The sequence below is a fragment of the Poecilia reticulata genome, linkage group LG16, assembly GCF_000633615.1.
Source record: "Poecilia reticulata strain Guanapo linkage group LG16, Guppy_female_1.0+MT, whole genome shotgun sequence".
NCBI lineage: Eukaryota > Metazoa > Chordata > Actinopteri > Cyprinodontiformes > Poeciliidae > Poecilia > Poecilia reticulata.
Genome location: NC_024346.1, coordinates 11,606,000 through 11,631,047, shown reverse-complemented (window position 1 = coordinate 11,631,047; position 25,048 = coordinate 11,606,000). Strand labels below are relative to the sequence as shown.

Sequence of the window (25,048 nt, the reverse complement as noted above, 5' to 3'; positions counted from 1 at the left end):
TACAATGTACATGTTGTTTTCCCCCAAAGTTTCCTCTTTGTTTAAACCCTTTTAACCCACACAGATGTGTTTTGTTCTGTGACTGAAAATGATTATTTGCATGGGTCACGTTAGGGCTTTTTTTAATACAAAAAATGATGGATTCTTTTTTTTCTCTCTTTTCAGGAAGCAATCTTTACCTGATTCTGTACATACGTTATTTTGCTTCTTTCTCCATTTTTTATCCCCTCCAACAGAGGTTTCCATTAATGCCCAAGAACAAACATCTTCAACACAATAAAGCTACAAGTACTAACTGCTAACACTGATTAGAATGGAAATAAGACAAACAGAGGCCCATAGAAAACCCGAACCTGCACTAACAATAGAAATTGTTGGCTGCCTCAGTTGCTCATATTATTGTTGCATTTCTTTTAGCATCAGTATTTGGAAGACAATTTACAGTATTCACATCTGACTTCTTTGTTTTTTTATAAAGGAACACGACATTATGGGAGTTAAAAAAATAAAACAGGCTCTCGTTAGCCAACAATTTGTGCACACGCATTCTTTAACACGGCTACACACAGCTCACTGTCGGCTCTCAGTGGCTCTGCATGGATTCACAGTAAAAGTCATAAAGATCTAAAAAAAAATTTAAAAAAAAAACTTAACGCAGAAGAAAACAACACCATGAAAATCAACGTTTCATTCCAAACTAGTGTTTGCAAATACAACTAGCCTGTAATAACACCGAGAATAATCACAACAACAATTTACATTAATGATGCGCCGATTAAATTAACGATACTCTTGCACAGAAATTAGGTGAAGTGTTTTCATAGTAGCCCAAGGTTAATTGCATTTGATCATTAACAAAATAAATCATTTCTAGCACATCGAAATATCAAAATAGTTTATTTTGTGAAAGTTCATTGTTGTTGTTATTATCGTTCTGTTATTACTCTTCTTTTTTTTTTTGTTCTCAGTGACATTGAGTCGACTAAATAACAGTGAACAAGGAGGAGAATTATCTGCTGTCCTATTTTTTTTATGTTCCCTCTTTCACTATCCCACCACCTTTCTTCTTCTTACCTCCCTCTACACAGGTGTTGTCTTCCTATTAAGGGTGTTAGAGTTGCTCTCCCTGTCTCCCTTCAGTCTGTCCAGAGTCCCCATCCCTCGCTCCCTGTCTACTGTGGACGACGTGAATGGCGGAGGAGCCACAGAGTTAGCCATCGGTGCGTTGGAGTTGGAAGTGTTAGAAGGGTTATGTGACTTGAGTGAGGGCAGCGTGCCGCTCATCATGACTCCCCCTCCTCCGCCCCCATCTTTCGGAAAGCAGTTGTGGAGCTGGTAGAGTGTGGCCCTGTCCACCGTGCCGTACATGGGCGGCAGACCCGCCAGTTTGGGGTCGCGAGACAGCGTGTAGAGGGAGATGTCTCCTCCAGCCAGGGCCGTGTGCGAACGGGAGTGCGGGTTGGGCAGAGTGGAAACTGAAATGGGCCCCTGGGAGAGCAGCGCGGAGGGAGGCAGGCCGAAGTTCTTCCCTCCACCTCCCCCGACGGGCGAAGGGTCTCGGGAGCGGGATGGGTCGGTGGAGCGGGACGAGGAGCGCGAGCGACGGCGGAAGCGGTAGCTGGGCAGGCGCAGCATGGCGTGCGTCGTGCTTTTAAAGATGTCGGTGCGAGAGCGGCAGCGGAGCTCTTTGTTTTTCTCGATGTAGATGTTGACTGCCAGCACCCCAACCATCTCGGCCATGATGAAGGATAAGCCTCCAAAGTAAAAGGACCATCCGTAGGAATACTGCCATTTTTTGTCTTCATCTTTCTTAGGCGAGATGTCTCCTAGTGCAGCCGAAATGTAGACGATCACACCAATTATGTTACTCAGACCTGTAACGGCAAAAACAATGTTCTAATTATAAAAAAAATGATCTCAGTCAGTGATTATAGTTAAATGTTAAAGAAAATGCATGAAACGTATTCATAAAGTGAATACTTTACTAAAATACTATAAAATATCTCAATCAGTGATTACAATTAAATGTTAAAGAAAATGCATGAAAAGTATTAATAATGTGTTGGGAAGCGTCACTTGAAAAACACTGTTTGTCTTCAAACATCAGGTTACAGGGGTCACAAGTTCACCAGGGAAACCTAGATATCTCTCTTTCCAGCTGACAATAAAGGATTTCAACGTGTTTCCAGCTGTCTCTCCACTGGGTCTAGGTTCAATACTGGCGTGATCCCAGTTCAGCATGCCCAGAAAAACTCCAAAGAGAGGCATCGGGTCCTTCTTGATCAAATGCCTGAACCATTTGTAAAGATTCTCTGGAGAAACATGAAGGATGAAGAATTTCCTCTTATGGGGATCCATATTTCAGCCTCTTCTTCCTGGATTTCATTCTTTCTTCATAGGTGAGGGCTTGAGTATGCATTTCAATTGAGAACTTTGCTTTTTGTCCTAGTTCTTTGTTCCTCATACCAAAAAACGCTCCAGTGCTCACTGAAGGTTGTGGCCTTAAAAGACGCCAACCATCTGCAAAAATCCAAGATGAGACCCTGAGATCCCCAAACCAGAAACAATCCTTTCTAGGACTCAGCACAAACTCAATTGGCAACAAGGGGAAGTCTTGGAGGAGTTCAAACCATATTGGGAACAATGGCCATAAGATTTTGATACCTGGCCTACAGGAAGCTAGAAGTATGATCCCTTGACAGGTGGAAAAGACTCTCTGGTTGCCTTTCTTAAAAATCAGGACCAACTCCTTCTTTCCAGGTGCTGTCACAGTCTTCCATGGGACACTGAAGAGGCGAGTCAGCCATGACAGCCTCAAATTATTAAATTCTTCGGCATCTCATGATGAATCTCATCCTCCCGTTGTGCCCTTCAAACAAGGAGCATATTAAACACCTCAGTGCCTTCAACCATAATTATGGAGTTGCTTTCACCCAAATCCTGTGACTTCGCCTCCGCCTTGAAGGACTTGATGACTAATTTGCAATCCTTGAAGTGTTCCCTCCAACACCTGGGTCAGCAGTTCTCCCCTAAACTGCACAGCGCCCGCAGTGATTCTTGCTGCTGCTTTCTGAAGGTTGAACAGTATTTTTAGAGCTTCCTTGAGACCAACCAATTATGTCATTTTTCACGTCTTCTAAATGTCTTCTTGCTTTTGAAACTTCAGATAGCTTCTGGCCACCCGAATCTGTCACGTATTTCAGGAACGTCCAAAGAAACCCAGCCCTGAAGGTCTCCTTTCACAGTACTTAATTTTTCAGATAACACCTTGGACCACTCAGATGAATTTACACACACATGCATGTATCACAAGTATGTAAACATTTCCTACAAGGTATCTATGCAATATTCATCTATTACCTGCAGCTACAAACAGGATTCCTGCCCCAAGGATGATGTTCCTTTTGCTTTTATAGAAACGACTAGCAGCGATGCAAACCCCACCCATCAGCAGCAGGATGGCACTAAGGATTGGGAAGATGTTGGAAGCCCTGACTACTCCTGAAAAAGAAAAGAGGAATGACAGTAAGCAACCAGCAAGACAAATATGACAAATAAAGAGAAACAAATGTAAAGCCTTTGTACTCATCAAAATGTGTCGGGGTTGAAGAAACAAGGGTGACGTTTTGGCTTGTTCTTCAGGCTGATTTTGCCAATGTTATTGAAAATAATGATTAATGGGCTTGCAGGAGATTAATTAGTTAATTAATTAGTTAAGAAACTGGTATGGTTATGATAGCCATCCTTTTTTATTGGTTACAGATCACAAAATGCATAATTTATAACCAGTTACTGTTATTTTATGCTTCAAAGTTTAGAGTATTGTGCAATATCAGTGGTAGAAAAAAGTTTATTTATTTGACTTCACTAGACATGCATGCCCAAACAAAGAAGTTGATTTAAATCACACATTTTTAATAAATACATCTATTCTTAAAGGCTTCTACAAAAAAATTAGGAAGACCCTCAAAAACATTATGTGCCATGTAATGTAGCAAGCAATACAAAAATTTAAAAATGACTTAAAGAATATTCTACTGTTAGAGAGGACATAGTTTGCTTGATTCTACACATGCATTTGAATCAAAATGCTCCCATGTGGCTTCAAATCTTTCTTTAGGTTTGCTAACCAAAAACACAGACACACACATACACACGCACACACACATTAACACTCCTCTCTCATCTAGGACAACTAGGCCACTGGAGAGAAAATGCCACCTAAATGCCAGCAAAATGCCTCTGCAACATTGTAAACAGAGCACAGGCTCACATGTAGCATATCACAGAGCAGAAAGACATCACTGCAGGGCACTGAGTGCGAACTAGGGCACCCCATCTTCCTGGCCTTTCTACACACTGTCATATGTTTGTTTGTGTGTTTCTTTGGGACAATGTCGTCAGAGGAAAAAGCGATTTAAACCTCAATTTCTACACTTCCTGCACTATCTGTTTTGCATATACCTGCCTCATCATTCAGATCATACGCTAACGATTTAGTGAAAACCATCTAATGACTGAAAATGGTCAAGTTTGCAGCTTCGCTCTGACAGGCAGCCTAAGCTGCTGTCACACTGTTACTTATCTTGCATTGCATGAAGGTAAATCTGAGCATGAATAAATGAAGGGGAATTTCTGAAATATCAACTCCTGCCATGTTTTCAAAGTATGTGTTGCTTTTAACGTGTTCCCATTTTTAATACAGCATGTAGTCTAAGACCAAAGTGGTGAAATGCCATTTTCTGTGATGTTGTCATGAAGTTTACAATTTTTTTTTAAATAATAAAAAAATCAAAGTTTTATTAGTGGCTGGAAATGAAAGTTCAGTCGTATATGAGTGCCTCCAAGTGGTCAGATCATTACTAACCAACATAATCAGGCAGTAAAGAGTACGATAATTTTCACATTCAGTTTCAACCATTTAGCATCTCGAGGTGAATAAACCATGCAGATCAGCATAAAATGAGACAAAGTAATAGTCTTGTTGGGTCAGTACAGGGATATTTGAGTCATGGTTACGCCACTTCTGTCACAGTGGTGAACATTTTCGGTCTACATATGAGCTACAGTAAGAATGTGATGTAAGTATTTGGCATGTATAAAGAATCTCCTGGTTCATCTAGTGATCAAACAGTCTGTGTGCATTTTCCAATCACTAAATCCACCAAAACAGCAACACTCTTTAGTGTGGAAGTTGTTATTAAGGGAAGAAGACTCAAATTGAGCTTTCAGTGCCAATAAGAGGAAAAATAAGTGGGAAAACACGTAAGAAGTCATTTTTGAGGATATGCAAAGACATATCTGGGATACATTTTGGTTGTGAGAAACGGAGAGGACAGAAAATAACAGGACGGCTAAATGGAATATATGAGAAGCTGCGTTTACACTGACCATAAGAATGTGCAAATTGGAATACATTTCCTTACTGAAAACACATCAATTTGGAAAAAAAAAACAACATGTTTTTAGAAAAAAGTATTATAAGTAGAATGAAGTGGTTTTTCAGCCTTGTCAAAATGCAATTGAAACACTTTTTTTGCATCATGTAACTCAGGCCAATTTGCAGCAGCAGCACACTTATTTGTAGGTATTGGCCTCCAGGGACGATGTGCAATTGACTCCACCAGAGGCCAATTGATCAAAAGCTGAGTCATTCAAGAGTGTTGAATGCAGAACTCTTCAGTAAAATGGCAGACTACAATTTCCCAAAAATGCACCACAAGTAGCCATCCCAATTATAATGGGCCTGTCACCTAACGCCTGAGAAAGACACAGACGTCTCCTTTGATGGCTGACGATGAGCACTAGTACCGTGGCTGAATATGAATACATCTCATGTAAGTGTCTGCATCCTTCGCCATGTTGATTTTGAATGAATTATTGCACGAACAAACTTATTAACGTGTGATTTTAATTGCATGTATCATTTACAGTAAACACAACAATTGCAAAATTGTGGTTTTTCGACATTAGCAGAATATCAAAAAAGTTTTGCGTATATTTGTAATGGAAACACAGCTAGAGTAGCTCTGATTTAATTTTTTGAACTGCACTCTTTTGTAAATACACACAGTGTGTTGAAGTAATGCAAGCCAGGTTATAAATGTGAGATGCTAAAGATAATTAAAAGTGTCCCCTGCAAAATCATTTTGTTATCGCTAAATAACCATGATTTACAGTTATTTATCCTGTTCTGATTCATGAGCATTGACTTACGTAGGACATACTCTGCTCCGTCATGGTCAAAGTCCGCATCCTCTGGGAAATGATTAATCTGAGAACACACTCCTCTCTTCACTCCTGGGAAATAAGAGAAGAAAAAGGGTGACCTGAGTCAACAAAACACCCAAACTCATAACTACAGTCTTAACAATAGAAAACACCAGCAATCCTGAAGAACAATCTAAACGACGTGAAAGCAGTGGCATCTTAATTTTTTTTACATTTTCTTCTCAACTCTCCACATAATAGCAAACTTCAACATATTAGGAGGAAATCACAAGCACTACTGGAGCTGCTTCTAGAAGCAAAAGGTGTTAGTGAAAACCCAGAGGTTCATTCCTACACATACGGAGACACACAGCCAGACAGATAACTACCCGCATCTTGCATGTAGACAGACAGACGAACGCATGATGATGAGAGCACAAAACTGTTGCTGATAGATGGATTGTGAAACAGATGAAGTGTTGGAATGAAGAGACACAGACGGAGGGAGACGGAAAGATGTGAGATGAGCTGATTTCTGTCTCATAGATCTTTTATTTCCTCTGGTTAGTCTGAAAAAAACAAAAAACAAAAAACAGATGTAGGTACAAGGGAGTGGGAGGTCAGTGAGGTCACATTCTTGGATTCGGCCATAACAGCTTCAAGGCAACCACAAGCTGGACGTACAGCACCTTATATTTTACTTTATTCTATTTTATTTGATCTTTATTTCACCGGTTATTGATCTTTATTTCACCTATTGAGGCCAAAGATCAATTTTTCCAGGGAGACCTGGTCAAGACAGCAGTGGCACTGTTACAATAAAAGCAAACAGCAAATATTAAAACTTGCTCACCATAAACGCTCACACAGACAATGTGCCGCAATGAAACCGCCAAATTTTTTAAACCCTTCAATAAAACCCGAGTTTGAAGTTGAAGCTTAGATTGTAAATTATAACATGTAAAGATGTCCAGTTAATTTTAGACTAAAGTACATAATGCATAGGGAAACCACAGTTGGTAATAATAACCACTCCTCACAAATAAGGACCCATGAAACACACTATGTGAAGACAGTGGCTCAAAGCATCCACATGCAAAGCATCTTCATAGTCTACAACAGGTAAAAAATGTTGTTTCCGCCAGATGTTTTACAACATACTGAATGAATATGGTCATTAAAAGTCAAATGGTCATGATGTACTCTGTCCTGTCAAACCTACAGCTGGTCGTTGCTGAAGGTTTCTTCCTCTTAAAGGTGAGTTTTTCCTCTCCACTGTCGCTATGCATCCTCTGTAGGAGGGATTGCTGAAAAGTCAGCGACACAACGCAAGTGATTGTCTGCTGTCGATATATGATGCAATCCGATGGGTTTCCTCAGATAGGAATGTATGTATGATTGGACTGGAATTACTTTTTGTTTCGTAACATGCCTTGACGTGACATGTTGTGAAATGGCACCACATAAATAAACTGAATTGAACTTGTGTATTTGTAATTCTCACGGCCACATCTCTATTAGTAGTCTGCAAATAAGATAGAGTAGAGCAGTATGTCTCCATCCACAGCATAATACTGCTGCCCACCCACAGACATAAATCTTTTAGAGCCAGCCTGTCCCGCATTTCCACCACAGCTACACCTCACTGCATCACTGCGCGACCACTGAGCATCTGTCTCTGATGAATACTCCACATACATCAAGGATACATGACCTCCAAGCTGTGCCAAAACACTGTCAGCCTTACTGCATCGCAACGCGAGCGAAAGGACTGAATGGAAGTTACGGAGAGGGGAATCAGGGGGGAAAGCAGTGAAAGATGAAATGTAATGTTTAGAGAGTGAGACAAAGCATGAAGACGGAGGAAACTGGGAGAGTGGGGTAATGAAAGAAGAGGGTGGGGGTTGCACTGCAGCAAAGCTGCAAGGGCTTGAGCTTATCTGTAATTGGCTGCTTTGCTATCAGGAAGCTTAGCAATGAGGACAAATTAGCTTTATACAATGACCAAACTCGGAATGGGTTGGAGATGCTTTAAAAAGAGAGCCAAGAGATTTTTTTTTTTTTTTTTTAAGGGGACCAGAAAGGCTTCCACCTCAATGTGGATGTGAGGAAAGGCACAGATCAGTCAGCTCACACACCCCTTCGACTGTGGCTCCTCCGCTGTTAACTCCATCCCAGCGTTTCAGTGTTGAGCTCTAGCCAGGCACTCAAATGTATAATGAATTAGCAGCTTGTGCTGCTGTAACAAGCTGAAGATCGAGAGACAGATGCTGCCAGATTTTGTATCAACTGCCTCTTTCAAATCTGAAATCGATGAGAGAGCAGAGGCTTTTGTTTCAAAACAAGACTGAAATAAATGCAGCCTGAATCAAAGACAATGAGTAATGGATTATTTTTGAGAGGAGGTTACGCTTCAGTGTCATGTAATTAGAAAGCAATTATGAAAAAATTGTTTTCTTGTTACTCTGGCACCGTGTAACAAACACGACTGAAAACTATATTCTATAATAATACTACTTTCTTCTAAGATGCTTCTATGACATCCAGTTAATGGTAAAAAGAGTCTTAATACCTTTGGACACTACAGACACTACAGGATTTTAAAAATACTTTTCAACAAGAAATTGTATATATCTCAGAGAAATGTGAGGTTCCTAGACGTTACTCAAAGGTTTAGAGATTTTTCTGTTTAGTAAAAGTAAAAAAAATAAAAGTTAGGGATATGTTTGAAGCATTTTTGGGGATAAACTAAAAAATCCTTTATTAATCCTTTTAAAATTGATTTTAGATCTTTAAAAATTTAATATCAGACAATACATAATATAAATAAATAAAAAACGTGTTCATATGATGATCTCATTTGTCAATTGAGACATATTGTTCTCTTGTGAAAAAATAATTGTCCACCTTGGATAATCTGAAAAATGAAAAAGTCCCAAAAATGCAAAAACAGAAGAAATGTGCAAATGGGCAGATTGTGTCTAATGGTCGAATAATAGTTATCTTTAGATAATAGTTCAATTTATTCGTTCTAATTGGTTTAAAGACAACAGAAGCTCATCATTTTCTAGAGGTCTGATTATAAGATTGCATGTAAAGTCGTCCTAAATAAAATATCTGCAGTTATGTTGCATCTCACAATAATACCTGTTTCTTAGTCATCATCTTTCTGGTATTTTCAACACTAATTTTGCTTCAGAGGTTTTGAATATGAACGTTCAGATTGGATCCAATGAGACAGACGGCTTGTGGAAGAAGAAATGTACATTTTGTTCAGTCCTTAAACATCCTATAGGCAAGAGTTTTACTTCGATTTACATCAAGTGCTAATTTGAAACCACGCACCCATATTTATTTCTGAACAACCCATCATTGGATCGCACCTTTTGACATCAATTTCTTTTTTCCCATACCTTCCAGGCAGCATATTCTCCACAGCCCCGAGTGGGTGAGTGCCCCAGGGTCCTTCTTGTCCTTGTTGTGGGGATCATCCTGCGTGATGTTGGCTGTGCTGTTGCAGATGAGGGCACGGGAATACAGCCAGTAGTCCGTCCCTATGGCCACCGTCATCAGGCCGAAGGCAGCGAATGCCCCCACGGTGGTGAGGAGGATCTGGATCCCCTTCTCACACACCATGCCTTTAGGAGAGGTGCAAAGTGAGGGAGGGGACGGAGAGAGCGGACATTAAAAGACGCAGCCCGGGAACAGACAAGCATTGGTTGTGCAGGAGAGGATTTACAGTCATAGACACTGTAAAGTTAAGCTGGAAAAGCAGCGGGTAAGGTGATAAGCGAGAGGCTGATATGAGAAGTGAGATGATGAGACAAGAAACGACAAGAGGTGGAGGCAGGTGTGGGAGGTGTGTGAGTGGCCCTCATGATGTGTCCTTGGAGGAGAGTTTAATGACTCTGCTGACTCTGCTTAACAAGACTGAATTGATGTGGAGCAGAGACGATCACACTCCCTCCCAAGCTCAGTCTGCTGCATATTCATGAGCAGGACTCTGTTCTCTACCTCACAATCAGCAGAACTGGGGATGAATGCACAAACACATGCACACCAGATTACACACGTGATCACCTTGTACCAGCCGTTATTAGAATGACGGTGTGCTTTTAACAAACCCAACTTCTTTGCATGCACTTGCACATGCAGCACCCCGTAACCTGGTTACTGCATGCCGTACTGCCCTGTGCAAAGGTGCTTTAATTTGTAAAGTTGCTCACTATTACACTGGAGCCACCTCTTACTGATAAATCTTTTTTTTTTTTTTTTTTTACTGCATGCAGATAAAAACCTGCGAGGAAAAAGGCTGATCCCTACCTGACGGCAAGTTTCTATCCTTCGACTCAATTTTGAAATCTTTTTTCTCCTCGTCAGTGAAGAACTTGCTGCCCCCTCGATCCGGACAGCATCCATCGACTGTTTTCACCTGCTCCCCTCGCTCCTTCTTGCGCTTGTTTTTCCCTCTTGTGCCTCTCTCGCTTTTACCCCGGTGTCTTTTTTTTCTCCTTTATTCTTTCTTTCCTGGAGGAAGTGAAGCTTGTTGGGGTTGTGGACAGCCACCCCACTCTGTCCGTCCTCCGTTAGCAGAAAATTTGCGACGGAAAACCCATGGTCACCGCACCTCCTGTCTGTTGCTGCAAAAGAAAGAGAACAAAAATATGAAGTTATTGCTAATTATTTAAAATGTTAAGTTGTATTTATGATCTAGTAGACGTACATGAAGTAATGATATAATTATTAATAAATAATGCGATAGGCATATATCATTCCCTAGTGCAATGACAGGAATAATAAAAGCATCCACCAAACATATTTTCTAAAGATACTGATGTGAACTGCTTATCTTGCGATAATTAAAAGTTACGATGTTGTTGTACACATGTCCTCTACAAATGTTAGAAACCAGAGTCATTATGTAACCACTTTTCTGTTTTGTTACCACCAAAGCATGCAGTCTTGCTTTGTCCTGACTCTGTTTCAATTTAGTTTCAAATTCAAGCTGATGGGGTCAGTTAACGAAACCAGAAGCTGCAATCGGCCCAGAAGAACTTCAGCAGTTTTCGGTATCTTCTTTTGAGTTTTGATGTCTGTAGTAATGATGGTATTACCACACGGTGGTTCGGCATTGTTGTTAAATCTCGCAAACCGCGTGGATGCAGATTTTGACAAAAACGAAATGAAGAATCTGAGTTTAAAAATTACCTTCAGTAGTCTAGTAAGGAACTAAAAAAGTGTGGCAGCACATTGTACATGTTGCACTCTTTTACCCAATATAGATGCAGTATATTTAAGGGGAGTGCCTCATAACTGACTTTCACAAAATATACTTAATTCCTTCATGTTTTTCAACAACTTTTTCTATCGGTCAAAACACATGCCAACATAAATACCATAACAACATTAAAGCTGTAGCCATCTTACAGAAAGGTCAACTTCTGGTAGCTTTTGCCCCAAATGGTGGGTTATTTCAAACACTTGAACACACCACTTTGCACAAGACGACTGAGCTGCAACCACATTGCAATCTTGAGCATAGTGTCCTCAGCAAGACCTAGCGTGTCCTCTCAGGTGCTCTTTTCCCTTCAGTGCTGACTGAATTCCTGTGATTACCACAGAGAGACACGATGTGGGACTAAACACCAATAAAACATTCTCCCAGTGCATGCAAAAGCTGCGTGTTTGCAATATTTTTTGGACCACTGGGAGAAAGTGCTTTAACCTTAAACTTAGTCACAAAATTATTTTCCGGCTCCCAGCTTTTCTGTGAAACCATATTTGCACCCTGCTAAAGAGGGTAATTATAGCAAGGGCACTGTGGCAGGCTAAAGTGAGAGTGACTTTAGAGCATGTGCACAGCATCGAGTCTGAAAAGGGAGAGAGGACCAACCCGACGTTGTTACCATAGCAACCGTGAATTCCAAAGTTGGGATCAACGGAGAGCAAAAGAGGGAAAACGAGAGACGCAGAGAGGAAAAGACAGAGAGGAGAGATGGAAATAAGACATAAAAGGGGATATTTCCAGTTACAAACGGTTATTGACTCTGAAATCTAGCCAGACAAACCAGTACAGCAAAGCTGTGTCAGTAGAGAGGTCCACTGCCACCGCAGCCCAGATGCTACCAAAAACACACAGAAAAAATTAAGGTAATTTACAATTAAGTGACCTCAGCTAAAAAAAAATACATTCATCCTTGTTTTTTTCTTAATAGATCCAGATAAAGGATCCAAGTAAGCAGCACAGAACATTCTACGAACCCCATTTAGCAGACATAATGCAGTTCAGTCGAGTCTTTGAATATTTAACGATGCAATATGGCACCGTGATCAAAATAGGTTACATCCTGTTTGCCTTGTGAGACCCAAAGCAGAGAGCTGCCTCAGAGACAGAAGGAGAGCTGGAGTGATTTTTTTAAATATGTACGTGTGTGCAGCTTTATCCTCTTCAGAGCATCCAAGGATGGGTCTAGTCCAATCTTATTGAATCCCAGTAATGTTTCCCTCAGCTCCGAATGTTAGACAGTTAGCCTCGTATCTCTACGTTCAGGCTCCTCATTATGTAAAATGTCAAAGGACACCACTGCAGTGTGGCTTGTTTATTACACACGGCATGTTTAAGCTGTGACACAGGAGCTATTTTGTGTCATAAAAAACATACTGAATTTTCATAAGGAAAAAATAAATACATTCATTTCACTCCAATCACCAATGTTATAATGTGTGTGTGTGTGTGTGCGTGTGTGTGTGTGTGTGGGAGGGGTGTGTGTGTGTGTGTGTGTGTGTGTGGTTCTGGCATTTAATAAATGACCTCAAGGATAACCTACTATGTTATTCCGCAAGGCAAAACCTCCCCTGAGTAGCAGATCATAATGGTCACTTAATTATCTGTAAATTGTTTTTTCTCTCTCATAATTAAGGAAAGAGGGGGATGACAGGGAACGTTGGGAGCAAGACCAGGGAGCAACAAGGCAAAAGTAAGCGAGTGAATAAGTGAAAGGTTGTCAAATACTTTGTGTACAAGGCAAGGAGAAGGGCCTTGTACACATTGGGTATTCATGAAGGGCAGGAAATATACACATTTTATGACACTATAGATCTAAAAAAAACAAAAAACAAAGCTTACATTGATCAACTATCAACCACTATGTGCAGTTCAGAGGTATGTATGCTTCTTCCAAGCTGGTTTGACTTTTATTATAAGGAACTCAAACAAGATGGCGACCTTATTGCAGAAGTACATACCCCATCCTGATGAAGCACAACTGTCAATTTCACACCCCTGATCCTGTTGCACACGCACTATTCAGACCAGGATCACATCAGAAGAAACACAAGTTGAAAATCTAAGAGGACTTGATGAACAACAAAATCTAGCACATTTCATTTCCCAATTTTAAAATCTGTTTTTACATACTGCAGGTTTTTACAGCAGCTTTAATATTTTAATATTTTTATGCTTTATCCGTAGAACACCTATATAGAGCAAAGCAAACGTTAAATTCCTGTGCGTGTTTTTTTAAAATCATTTTTGTACCCAAATACAATCCCTTGTTATAGTATACTTTTATGACAACAAAGGTGAAAAATCAAAGCTAACTTTCTACTGTTAGACAAAGTCCATTATGTCTTCTTAGCTCAAATATGAAAAACAAAAATCCTGAAATGTCCCCAATGCTCCACCAAATTGTCTGCATAGTAGGGACAGTAAAAAACTATGGTAACACTTTATTTGAAGGGGTGTGTATAAGACTGACATGACACTGTGATAAACATGACATAACACCTGTCATGAACATAAAGAAGTCTTTATGAATGTTTATGACAGTTGTCATAAAGTGTCATTCGGTAAATAATGACACTTTTAATGCAAAGTTGCTCTAAAAGTTGCATTAAAAGTCCATTAAAAATGCCAACTTTGCATGATTTTGTAAATAATGACAATTCAATGCAAAGTTGGCACTTTCAATGGACTTTCAATGCAACTTTTAGAGCAACTTTGCATTAAAAGTGTCATTATTTACCAAATGACATTTCATGACAACTTCATAAACATTCATAAAGACTCCTTCATATTCATGAAAGGTGTTATGTCATGCTTATGACAGTGTCATGTCAGTCTTATGCACACCCCTTCAAATAAAGCGTTACCAAAACTATTTATCTGCACATCTCTTTAGGTAGCATAACTATGTGGTAATGCTGTAAGGGTACATGGAAATGCAGGTCAAGATGTTGATTTTGGCCTTTACAGTATATCAGAGTAAATATAAATATCGTCATAGAGCAGAACTATGATCCAAAACGCTTTTGGACATTTTGTTGAATTTATTCCCAGGTGAAAGTTCTTCTGAGGCAAATGGCATGTTGACCCTTTCAATGTACTTGTTGACTTTTTAAATTTAATTTCCAGCTTGAGTTAATAAGCCAGTATGCTGTGTTTTGAAGAAGGACAGAGTAAGTTTGTGTGTTTTGAAGAACAAATACTTCATACTACAATCACGGCCCTCAAAGTGAGGCTGTTCATGGTAAGTCTGCATCACCCAGAGCAGCACAGGCCAGCCAGAGGCCTATTAGTTGCAGCAGGTCAACTGCAGCACCAAACACAGCAGCAGCCAAGCCAGTGGCCGCAGAGCCCATTACAGAGCAGGTGTTCACCTGTCAGAAAACCTCAGATATAATCACATCTACCTGCATGACTCATTCCCAGCACGGCAGAATACCTTTGTTTTTGTAGAAGCCCACCCAATATGTTGTAGCTATAATACCGTAGTCATAAATCACAGAGCAGATTTGAGTCTTGTAGCAGCTGCTCCATTAGCTATTCATTGCATAAATCAACCACCAAACTGCTTGTTGAATAAATGATGACAGCTGTAATAAGTTTTCCACACGTGGAAGGCCCTGGTCTTGTGTGAGAATCAGCATAACAAAGTGCCACCCCACTGACTAATACCAGCGAGGTTGAAGAAACGGGTCTTGTGTTGAAATATTAAAAGCCACATTTACAGCTGGTGGATATGGCAAAGGGTTTTACTGACTCCTTAATTGAAAAGAAAAAAAAATGCTCCAGGCCTACTTAAGATGAAAGTTTCTAAAAATAAAAACAGTGCATTCTATTCTGAGATGGCAGCAGAGGGAGCATTTGCCAAAAACACACAAACATCCAAGTCATTCTGAGCAGAAATTATTTCTGTTCTCTTGTTGCACACCTGAGCTCTCTGCTGAAATGTAATAGTATTAATATTATTGGAACGCCCGTATCTATGTCAGCAGAAATGATGCACATGTGCAGGTGCACAGAACACGATCCGCAAGCGAGGAAATCTTTGGCATGTAAGCACACACACAGGCTTAAGCCCCCACAACTGTCAAAATGATAAAGAAATCCTAAAATAGGTCATTTTTTAAAAGCAGCTTCAAAGAACAGCTGAGCAGCCATTAAGCCAGAGTGAAAAGTCCACTAAGGTCCTCAGACTGCATGTAACCCAGGGTTTCTACAGTCTTAGCAGATCTGCCAGAGAAAGTAACACCTTGGTCTAAAAGGTTCCCAAAATAAAGCATGTCAGAATAATCGTATGCTTATGAACCCATAAACCTGTGCTTTAAAAACAGACATATTAGCAATCATGCATGCAAAGTACCTTCACTATTTTGCTGTCTGTTGCAAGATGACCCATTAAATGTGAAGAATTTATGCAGAAGGAAAAATTAGAATTGAAACAAATGTTGCATCCTCTGCAGCAGTGTCCAACGTGTTTTTATTTGTTTAAAAACAATAAATTTACTTATGATTTTGTCATTCTTACCTGCTCTTCAAAAAAACAACAAAAAACAACATAAGAAATAGAATATAAAAATACAAGTAATAAAATAATAATTGTAGATCTGAAATTGAAAGAGTCATGCACTTTTCCTTAAAAGGAACATGTGGACAAAGAAAACCCAAAATTCAGTGTCTCAGAAGATTAGAATACTAGATGAGACGATTAAAAATTGAACAGAAATGTCAGGCTTTTGAAAAGGATGTTCATGTCTATGCGCTCTATTGAGCATGAATTACTGCATCAATGCAGCGTGGCACGGAAACAATCAGCCTGTGGTTCTGCTGAGGTGTAATGGAAGCCCAGGTTACTTCAGGTAATCTGCAATGTTGGGTCTGGAGTCTCTCATCTTCCTTTTGACAAATGGATTTAGATCAGTTAATCAGGGTATCATAATTGTCGATGAAGCAGCTTTTAGTATATTTGACTAAGTCCTGCTAGGAAATTAAATGAGCATCTCTGTAAGATTTGTCAGCAGATGCAGGCATGAAGTGCTCTTAATTTTCCTGATAGAAGGCAGTGCTGACTGAGTACTTCAGAAAATACAATGGACCGACACCATCATACACCAGCAAAAGTCCTCACTAACTGTGGGAACTTCACACTGGACTTCAAACAACATTGATGTTATGGTTTTCTACTCTTCCTCCAGACTCTGGGATTTTGACTTACAAATGAAATGCAAACTTTGCTCTCATCTGAAAAGAGGACTGTGGAAAAGTCCAGTTCTTTTTCTCCTTTCCCCAGGTGAGACTGTTTTTAAGTTGTCTCCAGTTCAGGAGTGAAATTATTCCACAAGAGGAATGCAACATCTGTAGGATTCCTCTCTGAGTAATGGCTTCTGATGTGCTGACTACAGCTTCAGTTCTCCTAGTGAAGCTTCCCCAAATATTTGAGTACCTTTTGCTTGACAATCCTCTTAAGAATGTGATTATTCTTCTTGCTGGTGAAACTTTTTTTCTTCCACTAAACCTTCTATGAAGATGCTTTGATGCAGCAATCTGAGTACAACCAGCTTCTTCAGCAATTATCTTTTGTGGCTTACACTCCTTGGGGAGGAAATATTCTGGAAACCAATCAAGAGTCCCTTTCACTGTGTGGCCCATGTATTGTCAATATATGAGAGTTTTCAAATGCTTTATTGCAAGCCACAATCATCCAAATTAAAAATAAATATTTCACTCATATTGTCTGAAATGAGTGAGAAACATTTAAAATATTCAAAGTCCAAAAATATTTTAGACTGATGACTTTGCTTGCTATTATGCAACTTCATTTTTGAGCAACAACCACTGGATACAGATTACTATTTCATTCGTCCCGACTATAAGATAAGAAAACAAGTAATGTTTTAAATTAAAGCGAATGCTTTGTGTTGTGCCAAAAACAAGTTCCATTTTTAGAAGAAGTTAATTTGTCAGCATCTTTTATGAGAGCCCTCCTGTCAGCAGAAATGTCACACAAAAATGTTAAAACATCCATCTGGACCAACCGCCTGCACTCGTGTGTCACATGGTCCATTTTTTAATATTTATCAAAATATATACAGAATTACAAAAAAGACACAGGGCACATTTTAGACAGCCGTGCATTAGTGATTCTAAACAATATTACAATAAAATAGTTGATCATTTTCCTTTTACTCAGAGTTTGCATCTGCCTGCTGTGCAAGAGCCACATAATCCATCACCAACAGAAATAACTCAGTCTCAATCTGAATAAAACCTTAAACAAGACATCAACATGACATTTTAAAACCGTAAAGTGTTGATTAAAAACATGACAACATTCTACATTTCTTTTAGTTTCTTATTTGATCGCTCAATGCTGACGAGGGAATGAGGAAATATTTATGATAATGAAAACAGGTGGATGAAAAGGTGGACTTCTAACAAAATGTAATGCATTTACATGGATTGTGCAAGAAACATAATGGGAGATTAAATGCATACAAACTCCCGTGCAAGTATTTAACTGCTCTAATGTGAGGACGTCCTCTTTAGTTCTCCAGTATCAGCACTGTGGTGTAATTATGCTCCTAACTGAGTAGGCTGTTTTCTTCAATGGCTTTGTAAGGTTGTTAACTTTATGAGAATACCCAGAATCCTGGGAAATATTGGTCGAAAGCTAAAATGCTTACAAGACATTAAGAAGTGAGACGTACCCTCAAAGTATTTTAGCACAATAAAATGATACTCAAGAAAACTGACATGAATACATTGTGCCATTATCCTGTCAATTCCAATAAAAAGAATAATTTGTCCAAAATTTAAGAATTTATTTTCATGTTTACAAAATCTCACACATTTCATTCATCCCAACAATATATTTTTTGAGCATTTACAAGCCAAAAATGGGAATTCTCTTACTTTTATTCCAAAACATCACCATTAGGTCTTTCCAAAGAATACATGTCAAAAGCTTTGCTGCAGTTGGACTCCCCTGTATTAATTGAAAATATTTTACTACAAGAAAAATGCAACAAATAGCTCAGTGTACTGTAGCTTGTACATTACTAAACTAATGGTGAAAATATTGGTGCAGCCAGATGCCACGAGGTTTCCATCAAGGCCTTGAAGGCAAATACTGAACAAAATCTGATGATATTCAGAGATTCCCAGACCTCCCATCCACATCTACCTGTTGCAGCTCACCGCAGAGACTCGGGGGGGTTTTCCCCACTCCATCTGTGAGATATCATCTCTCCAGAGTCTCCTGGGTCTGCCTTCAGGCCCCTTCCAGAGGACCTCAATTGGAGGAAGGTCTCCAGAGGGAATATTTAGCACTTTAACTGGCTGCTTTCATTGCATAACTCCTTGAATTATCTACAAAGCTTTTAGTTTTTGACAAGACTTGTCATGTTTTGAAAACTGGTTTCTACTGGAGTTACAGGTTTAGGATTTGTTTGAAGCCCACCATAGGGTTTAGACAACTGTATGTTTGTTGTCCAACCAACAAATATGTTCCCCTTGTCCAAAACCATAGGCTCATTAGTTTGATTCAGTGTTGTACAGTTAGTGATTTTGTAGTTGTATTTAGCGAGTATTCAAATCCCTTTATTAACCTCTGATAAAAAAAAAGTGACACAGGCCAAATCTAGCAAGCTTTTCCGCATCCTTTCACCAGTGCTGCACATAATAAATAAGCACTAATAGTCTATCAAGCTGATGAAAGGTTGTTAATAACTCAAGCTCTGCATTGGGAGAGAAAACTTTGGTGACTGACATTTTCTCTGATGTCTTATTAAAGGACCTTGGAAAGGTAAGAACGGTCTGACAGAAAATGTACTGATTTTGGAACTGAAACTTTTTAAAACCTCGTCTACCTTTGACCAGCTCATTTCTAGATCCTAAAGCCTTTAAAGGTTAGTATAGAGTAATACTTCAAAGTACAATTACTTTTTTCTGTTCACACTATTTATCCACATCCATGCGGCTTTTTATAGCAAAATCTTTATTTGGCACGCTCATGTTTAAATTGTCACTATTTCTAATTTATCTGTCCAGAGCTGGAATGGCACCACAGTATTTATGGCATGTTTACTTAATAAAAAAAACTACCTAGAAGATATCAAAACTACGTAACCAGCAGGGTCTGTGTCATCATGTTTCAGTTTGTACTGGAAAGTATTTCTTGCACCTGTACTTTACCTACATTTGGAGTTCACATTTTTATTCCACTAAGTTCTGAGGTCTGCACAGCTTATTCATTAGCGTCTCTGAATTTACCGCTGTGATATATCATGACTTCAAAGGATGGACAAATTACTGAGCGTTTGACCCATGAATGCACATTTGAATAACTTTAAATAAAGCACCTGTGATCAGAATCACCCTTGCTTCCTTTTGGAGCAAGTGGACATGAGCCAAATTTCGGAGTGTTATTTTTCTTTTATGCCTACAGAAACATTTAAAATGTAAATATTTTTTCCATGGGATGACAAGGAGAATCAACTCATAACTTTATACTGGTGCCAAATTCAGATCCGGTGTCCCATCACACAAGTATTAGCATACATGAAAAAACAAATTGCTACACATAGTTTAAAGCCACTATTACATTTTTAGCATGAACTTTCCGCAACATGGCAATTCTGTCACAGTCAGAGAATCACAGACAATCGATTGGTGACTGGAATCAACAGACCAACCAGTTGGAAGGTCAAAATGCTGATATTTTCTATATTGAATGCATCATAGTAAGAGCTGAAGCTTCACAATGCCAGCTACACTCTCAAAAATGCTTCTGGGGGGAAGAAGTCTCACTGTTAGCTATTTTTAATATCAGTGAGATGTTTAAAATGGAGCACAAGTAATTTACAATTGTGTATTTTCTGCTAAGTGTCGAAGCACGTCTGCTGTTAATTTAAATGAAGCGAGAGCAAGACTTTCTGCTGACAACAGGAAGGCCAAATGTATTGAGGCATAGATGCTCTGTTTTAAGCTTTTGTCTAATGGAATATGCTTAACTTGGAAATGATATGGTAAAGATCTACAGCTTGTAGAATCTACACAAAGAGACTGCTGCTTTAGTAACACTACCAATGCTAATGTTACATAAGATTAGCTTTGTTTTAAAATAACGGTAAAGCCTCTATAAAAGCAGCTGTTCTCATTATTATGTCATCTCTCCTCCTGACATGAATAATAAATGATGGCTCACAGCAGGGAAACTAGAAAAAAATCATTTCAATGGCTTTCTAATTTCTATCAGTATTCTAGGACCTTAACAAAAATCAGGATCAGTTCAAACTATGAAGTTGGCCCAAAAAATTGTGCAATTGCTAAAGAAAATGTTACCTTTAACCCCTTTAATAAAGAAAAAAAATCCACAGCAATACACTGGAAACATCTGAACATGCAGCCATTATCTGCTACAGTGTTGTCAGAAATAAAGTAATAATCAAATTAAAACTATATGATAATTTTACCCTGTGTACCATAATAAAAATATAATTTGAAGTATCAGATAATGAACAACAATTTCACCTCTTCATTATTTAGCTACGTCAGCTGACGAGCACTACAGGAAACGAATCCTACAGGTTCGTCACTCCTGCTCATTTAATAATTACAAGCTGTAGCTTAGAGTTGCAGGCTTCAGCTATGTTACTGTATTCACACTTTTTGCAGAATAACACTACTTACACATACAAGATGCACTACTTCCCATCACCAGACTGGGTCTCCTGTAACATTACTGCATTTGCAGTCATCTTCATGTTTTGTCTAAACCACTCTGCTGGTGAAAATGGAGGCCATAATGAGGACGATCTATAATCAAAAGGCGATGAAGCAGAGAGTCATGTCAAAATTGTAACTCGGAGTAGTTTTCCTAAAAATATGATAATTTTAATAAAGTTTGACTGCAGAGTCTTTCTGCTTGGTTGTAGGAGGCTGTGCTTTTCCAGTCACACTAACTTTAAGTACCTTACTATAGAGGTCTTTTCCACTGAGACTGAAGTCAATTAGAAAACTTTAATAACAAACTTTCTCCCTGGAACTTTTAACAATTTTGTTCTTTTTTTTCCCCCATGATTTGGATTTCCTTGGGCTTATTACTTAAACGTAGCCAAAACACAGTGTTCAGATGACAAGTATTGGCTTAAGTTGCAGTATTTGAAACTGACGGCAGTGTTTTGGATTGCTTAATTTGTTTGGGATCCTAGGAGCCTATTTAACTGAAACACACAATGTTGTTACACAGCAGTGCAAGGCTTTTCTCCTGAGCCTCCGCTTGACTAAAGAGAGGGAGAGTGGAACAACTCTGAAAGCTCAGACTACCAGGAAAATTGCAACAAAGGCATTGATCCTCTGAACAATAGCTACATGACAGATCTGATGATGGCTGCAGAATCGTTTCCCTGCAGAGGGGAACAGAGAGTAAGAAACAGACCTGGCCACCCAAACAGCGACCACATGCGGGCAAAACGGCTCAGAAAAGCAAATAAAAACACCCAGAGAGATTATTTCAGGTCACTGGGAACCACTAGAGTATTAGACGATTATGATTTGGCAATCAGTAAAACAAAAACCTTACCCTGAGTGGGCTTCGCATCACTACAGTCTGCAGTGAGTCACCTCGCTGTGTAAGCAGCAGATCTCAGAGCCAACTAAGAGGTTTCAATGTAATCTAGCATCCACAGAGATGATCATCAAAAACCTCCCAGATCGCACCTCGCACACATGGCGCAGAGAAAGTTTAACACATGGCAGGTGGAGGAGCTGAGGGGGCGACCAGCAGACAATAAACCGACTGTCTCTGAAGAAGGAATTTCACATTTTTAAAGAAAAACAGCAGGGAGTCAGTGGGAAGAAGATGAGGCAACAAACTATCATAACTCAGCAGGTGGAACGGGTCTGGATTCTGATCCATGGCGTCAGCAATACACATGCTGATGTATGCTTAAAACAATGTAGGGAACTGTATCGCATCTTATTGTCTGTGTGAATGAGCAAAGTAATAAAAAATGTTCTGTCATTGGGGGAATTATCAGTTGAAGAGGGCAGAAGGATCTGAATCTTGAACAGTCGCTGAACATTTATGTTGCTGGCGGTAATACAAACGGTTTTTATAATAAGTACATCAACAGGAGGAGGGAGGCAGGAAGGTAGAGAGAAGCTTAAAAAAACTTATGCTTTCCATTCCTAAGGTTTAAAGTTTCTAATGAAGAGAAAGTAAAACAATTCTCCTCCGTCTACCACTTGTTGCTGCTCACTGCTAGTCAGCAGACTTATAGATGGTATACTCTTCTTTCTCATTCAAACAATAGATAAGCTGGTCTGTTTTGAAATATTCATGGTCAGTTTATAGAACTGAAGTCAGCAGGTTTCAAGTGATGTTAATTATGCCTAACAGGACTTCACAGAGTTACTTCCAGCTCCAGTCAAGTTTTGTTTCCATGCAGACAGAGACGATAACACCCAGTCCAAGTAGGCACCTAATGCACAGCAAACAGGAGAAACTGCAATGAGGGCAGGAAAGGGAGAAGGAGAACAAAAAGACAATGTTTCTCAGTACAGTGTGGAAGATCTGCTTTGTTCTCCATCTGGATAATTTATCTCCCCGAGATCACAAAGGAAGCCAAAACTGAACCGATTCTCGCTTTTAAGTTCTGTTTTCTTCTTCTTCTGTTCTGAGCAGACACTGTCCAAAACAGGGCATCATTGCCCTCCTATGAGCCTGTAGTTAAAACCGTTCATCTCTGAGTGATAGGCTGTGGTTCAACGTAGCCAAAATATGAACAGCAGAGCGACGCTGATGAGGTCCAAGCAGCTCATGCTTACAGACAGAGACAGGTCTGGAAGAAAATGTGGAAAAGGGCCAATATTCTGTGCAGTTAAACACATTATTTTCACTTGAGTCTCTGTGTAGAAATCAAAATAGCAATAAATAAATACAACATGTAAAATTTTAGATGCAATAGAAGTATTTTTGTTCAACATTAGAATACTGGGAGAATCTCACGCCGGCCTCCAGACATTCTGAAATGACTTAAAGTCTGATACGTGTGTGGAAAAATTACATGTTTGTCAAACTCGTCTACATCAAGAAGGTGGATCAGCATTAAACTGCAGGAGGGGGAAACTGCTGGACATTCAGGCTGCATTTGCAGCCTTTCCTGAAACTGCAGCACTTTGCAGACAGATCACCGTAAGTGCATGAGACAACTGCAGACTTCAGAGTATTTGTTTGCCTCTGTATAGAAAGGATGCAGCCAGATTTAGGATGGCATTAACTTGCACAGAAACTCCCATCTGCTGCAGTCAACATTCTGCGTTGCTTTTATGACTTTTCCTTCCGCCTTTTTGCTTCATGTCATCGGCTGCGCATAGGCAGCATGTGAACACTGACAGCGGTCTGGTGGGAACATGAATTTTCAGGATCCATCAGCATGATGTGTTTCATGGGGTTCAACATGGAGCCGTACGTTTAGCCCTGTTCTCTGCGCTGCACCGATGGGAGCTCGGCAGCAGGAGTGCAGACCAGTGATTAAACTAAAACACCTTTACCAGTTTGGAGCTACAGCGCTGCCAGCGTGGACAGCTCAGTTATAGTGATGCGGACTGCGGTGCATTTATTAGCAGAGAAAGGCACACACACACACACACACACGCACGCACGCACGCACGCACACACACACATCACCATGCATGCAGAGGCTACACGGTGGAAAATGGACGCCAGCATCAAGCCACAGAGCAGACAAGAGAGACAAATCTCACATTAAGACGCGGATTTTGTTCCGTCATCCATTTGGTTGACCAATTTCTGCAAATTCAACAGATATTTCAGCCTCACACCTGCCGTGCAAATGCAGAATGGGAGAGTGGGAGCGGGAGGAAGGGGGGTGGGGGGGGTCATCCAAGCAAGCAGTTACAGGGATCTAATATGCATAAAAGACGTTGTAATAGCTAATTATAGACCCGGGCAAATAGACGGGAACATTTATCAACAGCGTCTAATTAGAGCGATGGCAGAAGTCTGAGAATTACTATCATTATTTGGGTCTGCAGATCCAACACACTGTTAATAGGTGAGTGAAGCGGATTAATGTTGCATGTAAATTGCACTGGGTGAACTGGTGATCCGAAACACTGCAAAGTCAAAACACAACGCTGCCACAGTGGGCTTAGTAAAAGAAACGTGCAGATCTCTTACCTTCAGTTCCTTTTTATATATATCTCTCTATATATATATATAAAAATTCACAGCGTCCTTGCACTCCCCAAGAGATGCAGACTGAGGGGGGAAGAAGAAGACAAGAGGGGGCGGGAGGGGTGGACTGTTGAGAGGATAAATAATCGAGGCAATAAATAAATAAATAAATAAAAATGTTTTTTTAAAAGGGATTGCAGCAAGAGATGATAGAAATAAGAAGAAGCACCCAAGGGAGGTTTGCAGCAATTCAAATTAGTCTCTGATGGAAAAGGGTTGAACATGCATTACAAAAAAGGCTAATACAGGACACGTCACTGAGCACGGATTTGTCTGCCGTGGATGTGGCCGCTGCG

The 25,048-nt window shown here is 39.7% G+C and overlaps 1 protein-coding gene across 1 annotated transcript; it reads right to left on the bottom strand.

Annotated features, from left to right (window-relative positions):
• Nucleotides 1-899: 899 nt before the first annotated feature.
• cacng8b (calcium channel, voltage-dependent, gamma subunit 8b) lies at nt 900-25,048 on the bottom strand. Its single transcript, XM_008431535.2, has 6 exons — nt 24,696-25,048; nt 10,534-10,850; nt 9,624-9,848; nt 6,217-6,300; nt 3,361-3,501; nt 900-1,874 (listed from the first exon to the last, which is right to left on the bottom strand). Exons 3-6 carry the CDS (start codon nt 9,844-9,846, stop codon nt 1,081-1,083), a joined length of 1,242 nt encoding a protein of 413 aa, XP_008429757.1. The 5' UTR covers nt 9,847-9,848; nt 10,534-10,850; nt 24,696-25,048; the 3' UTR covers nt 900-1,080.

Excerpts from the sequence above, each read along its gene's own strand:
- cacng8b (XM_008431535.2), bottom strand. The coding sequence starts at position 9,846 with ATGGTGTGTGAGAAGGGGATCCAGATCCTCCTCACCACCGTGGGGGCA. Across the intron at positions 3,502-6,216 it reads CGGAGCAGAGTATGTCCTAC|GAGTAGTCAGGGCTTCCAAC; the intron begins GTAAGTCAATGC and ends TTTCTTTTTCAG. Across the intron at positions 1,875-3,360 it reads AATCCTGTTTGTAGCTGCAG|GTCTGAGTAACATAATTGGT; the intron begins GTAATAGATGAA and ends TTGCCGTTACAG.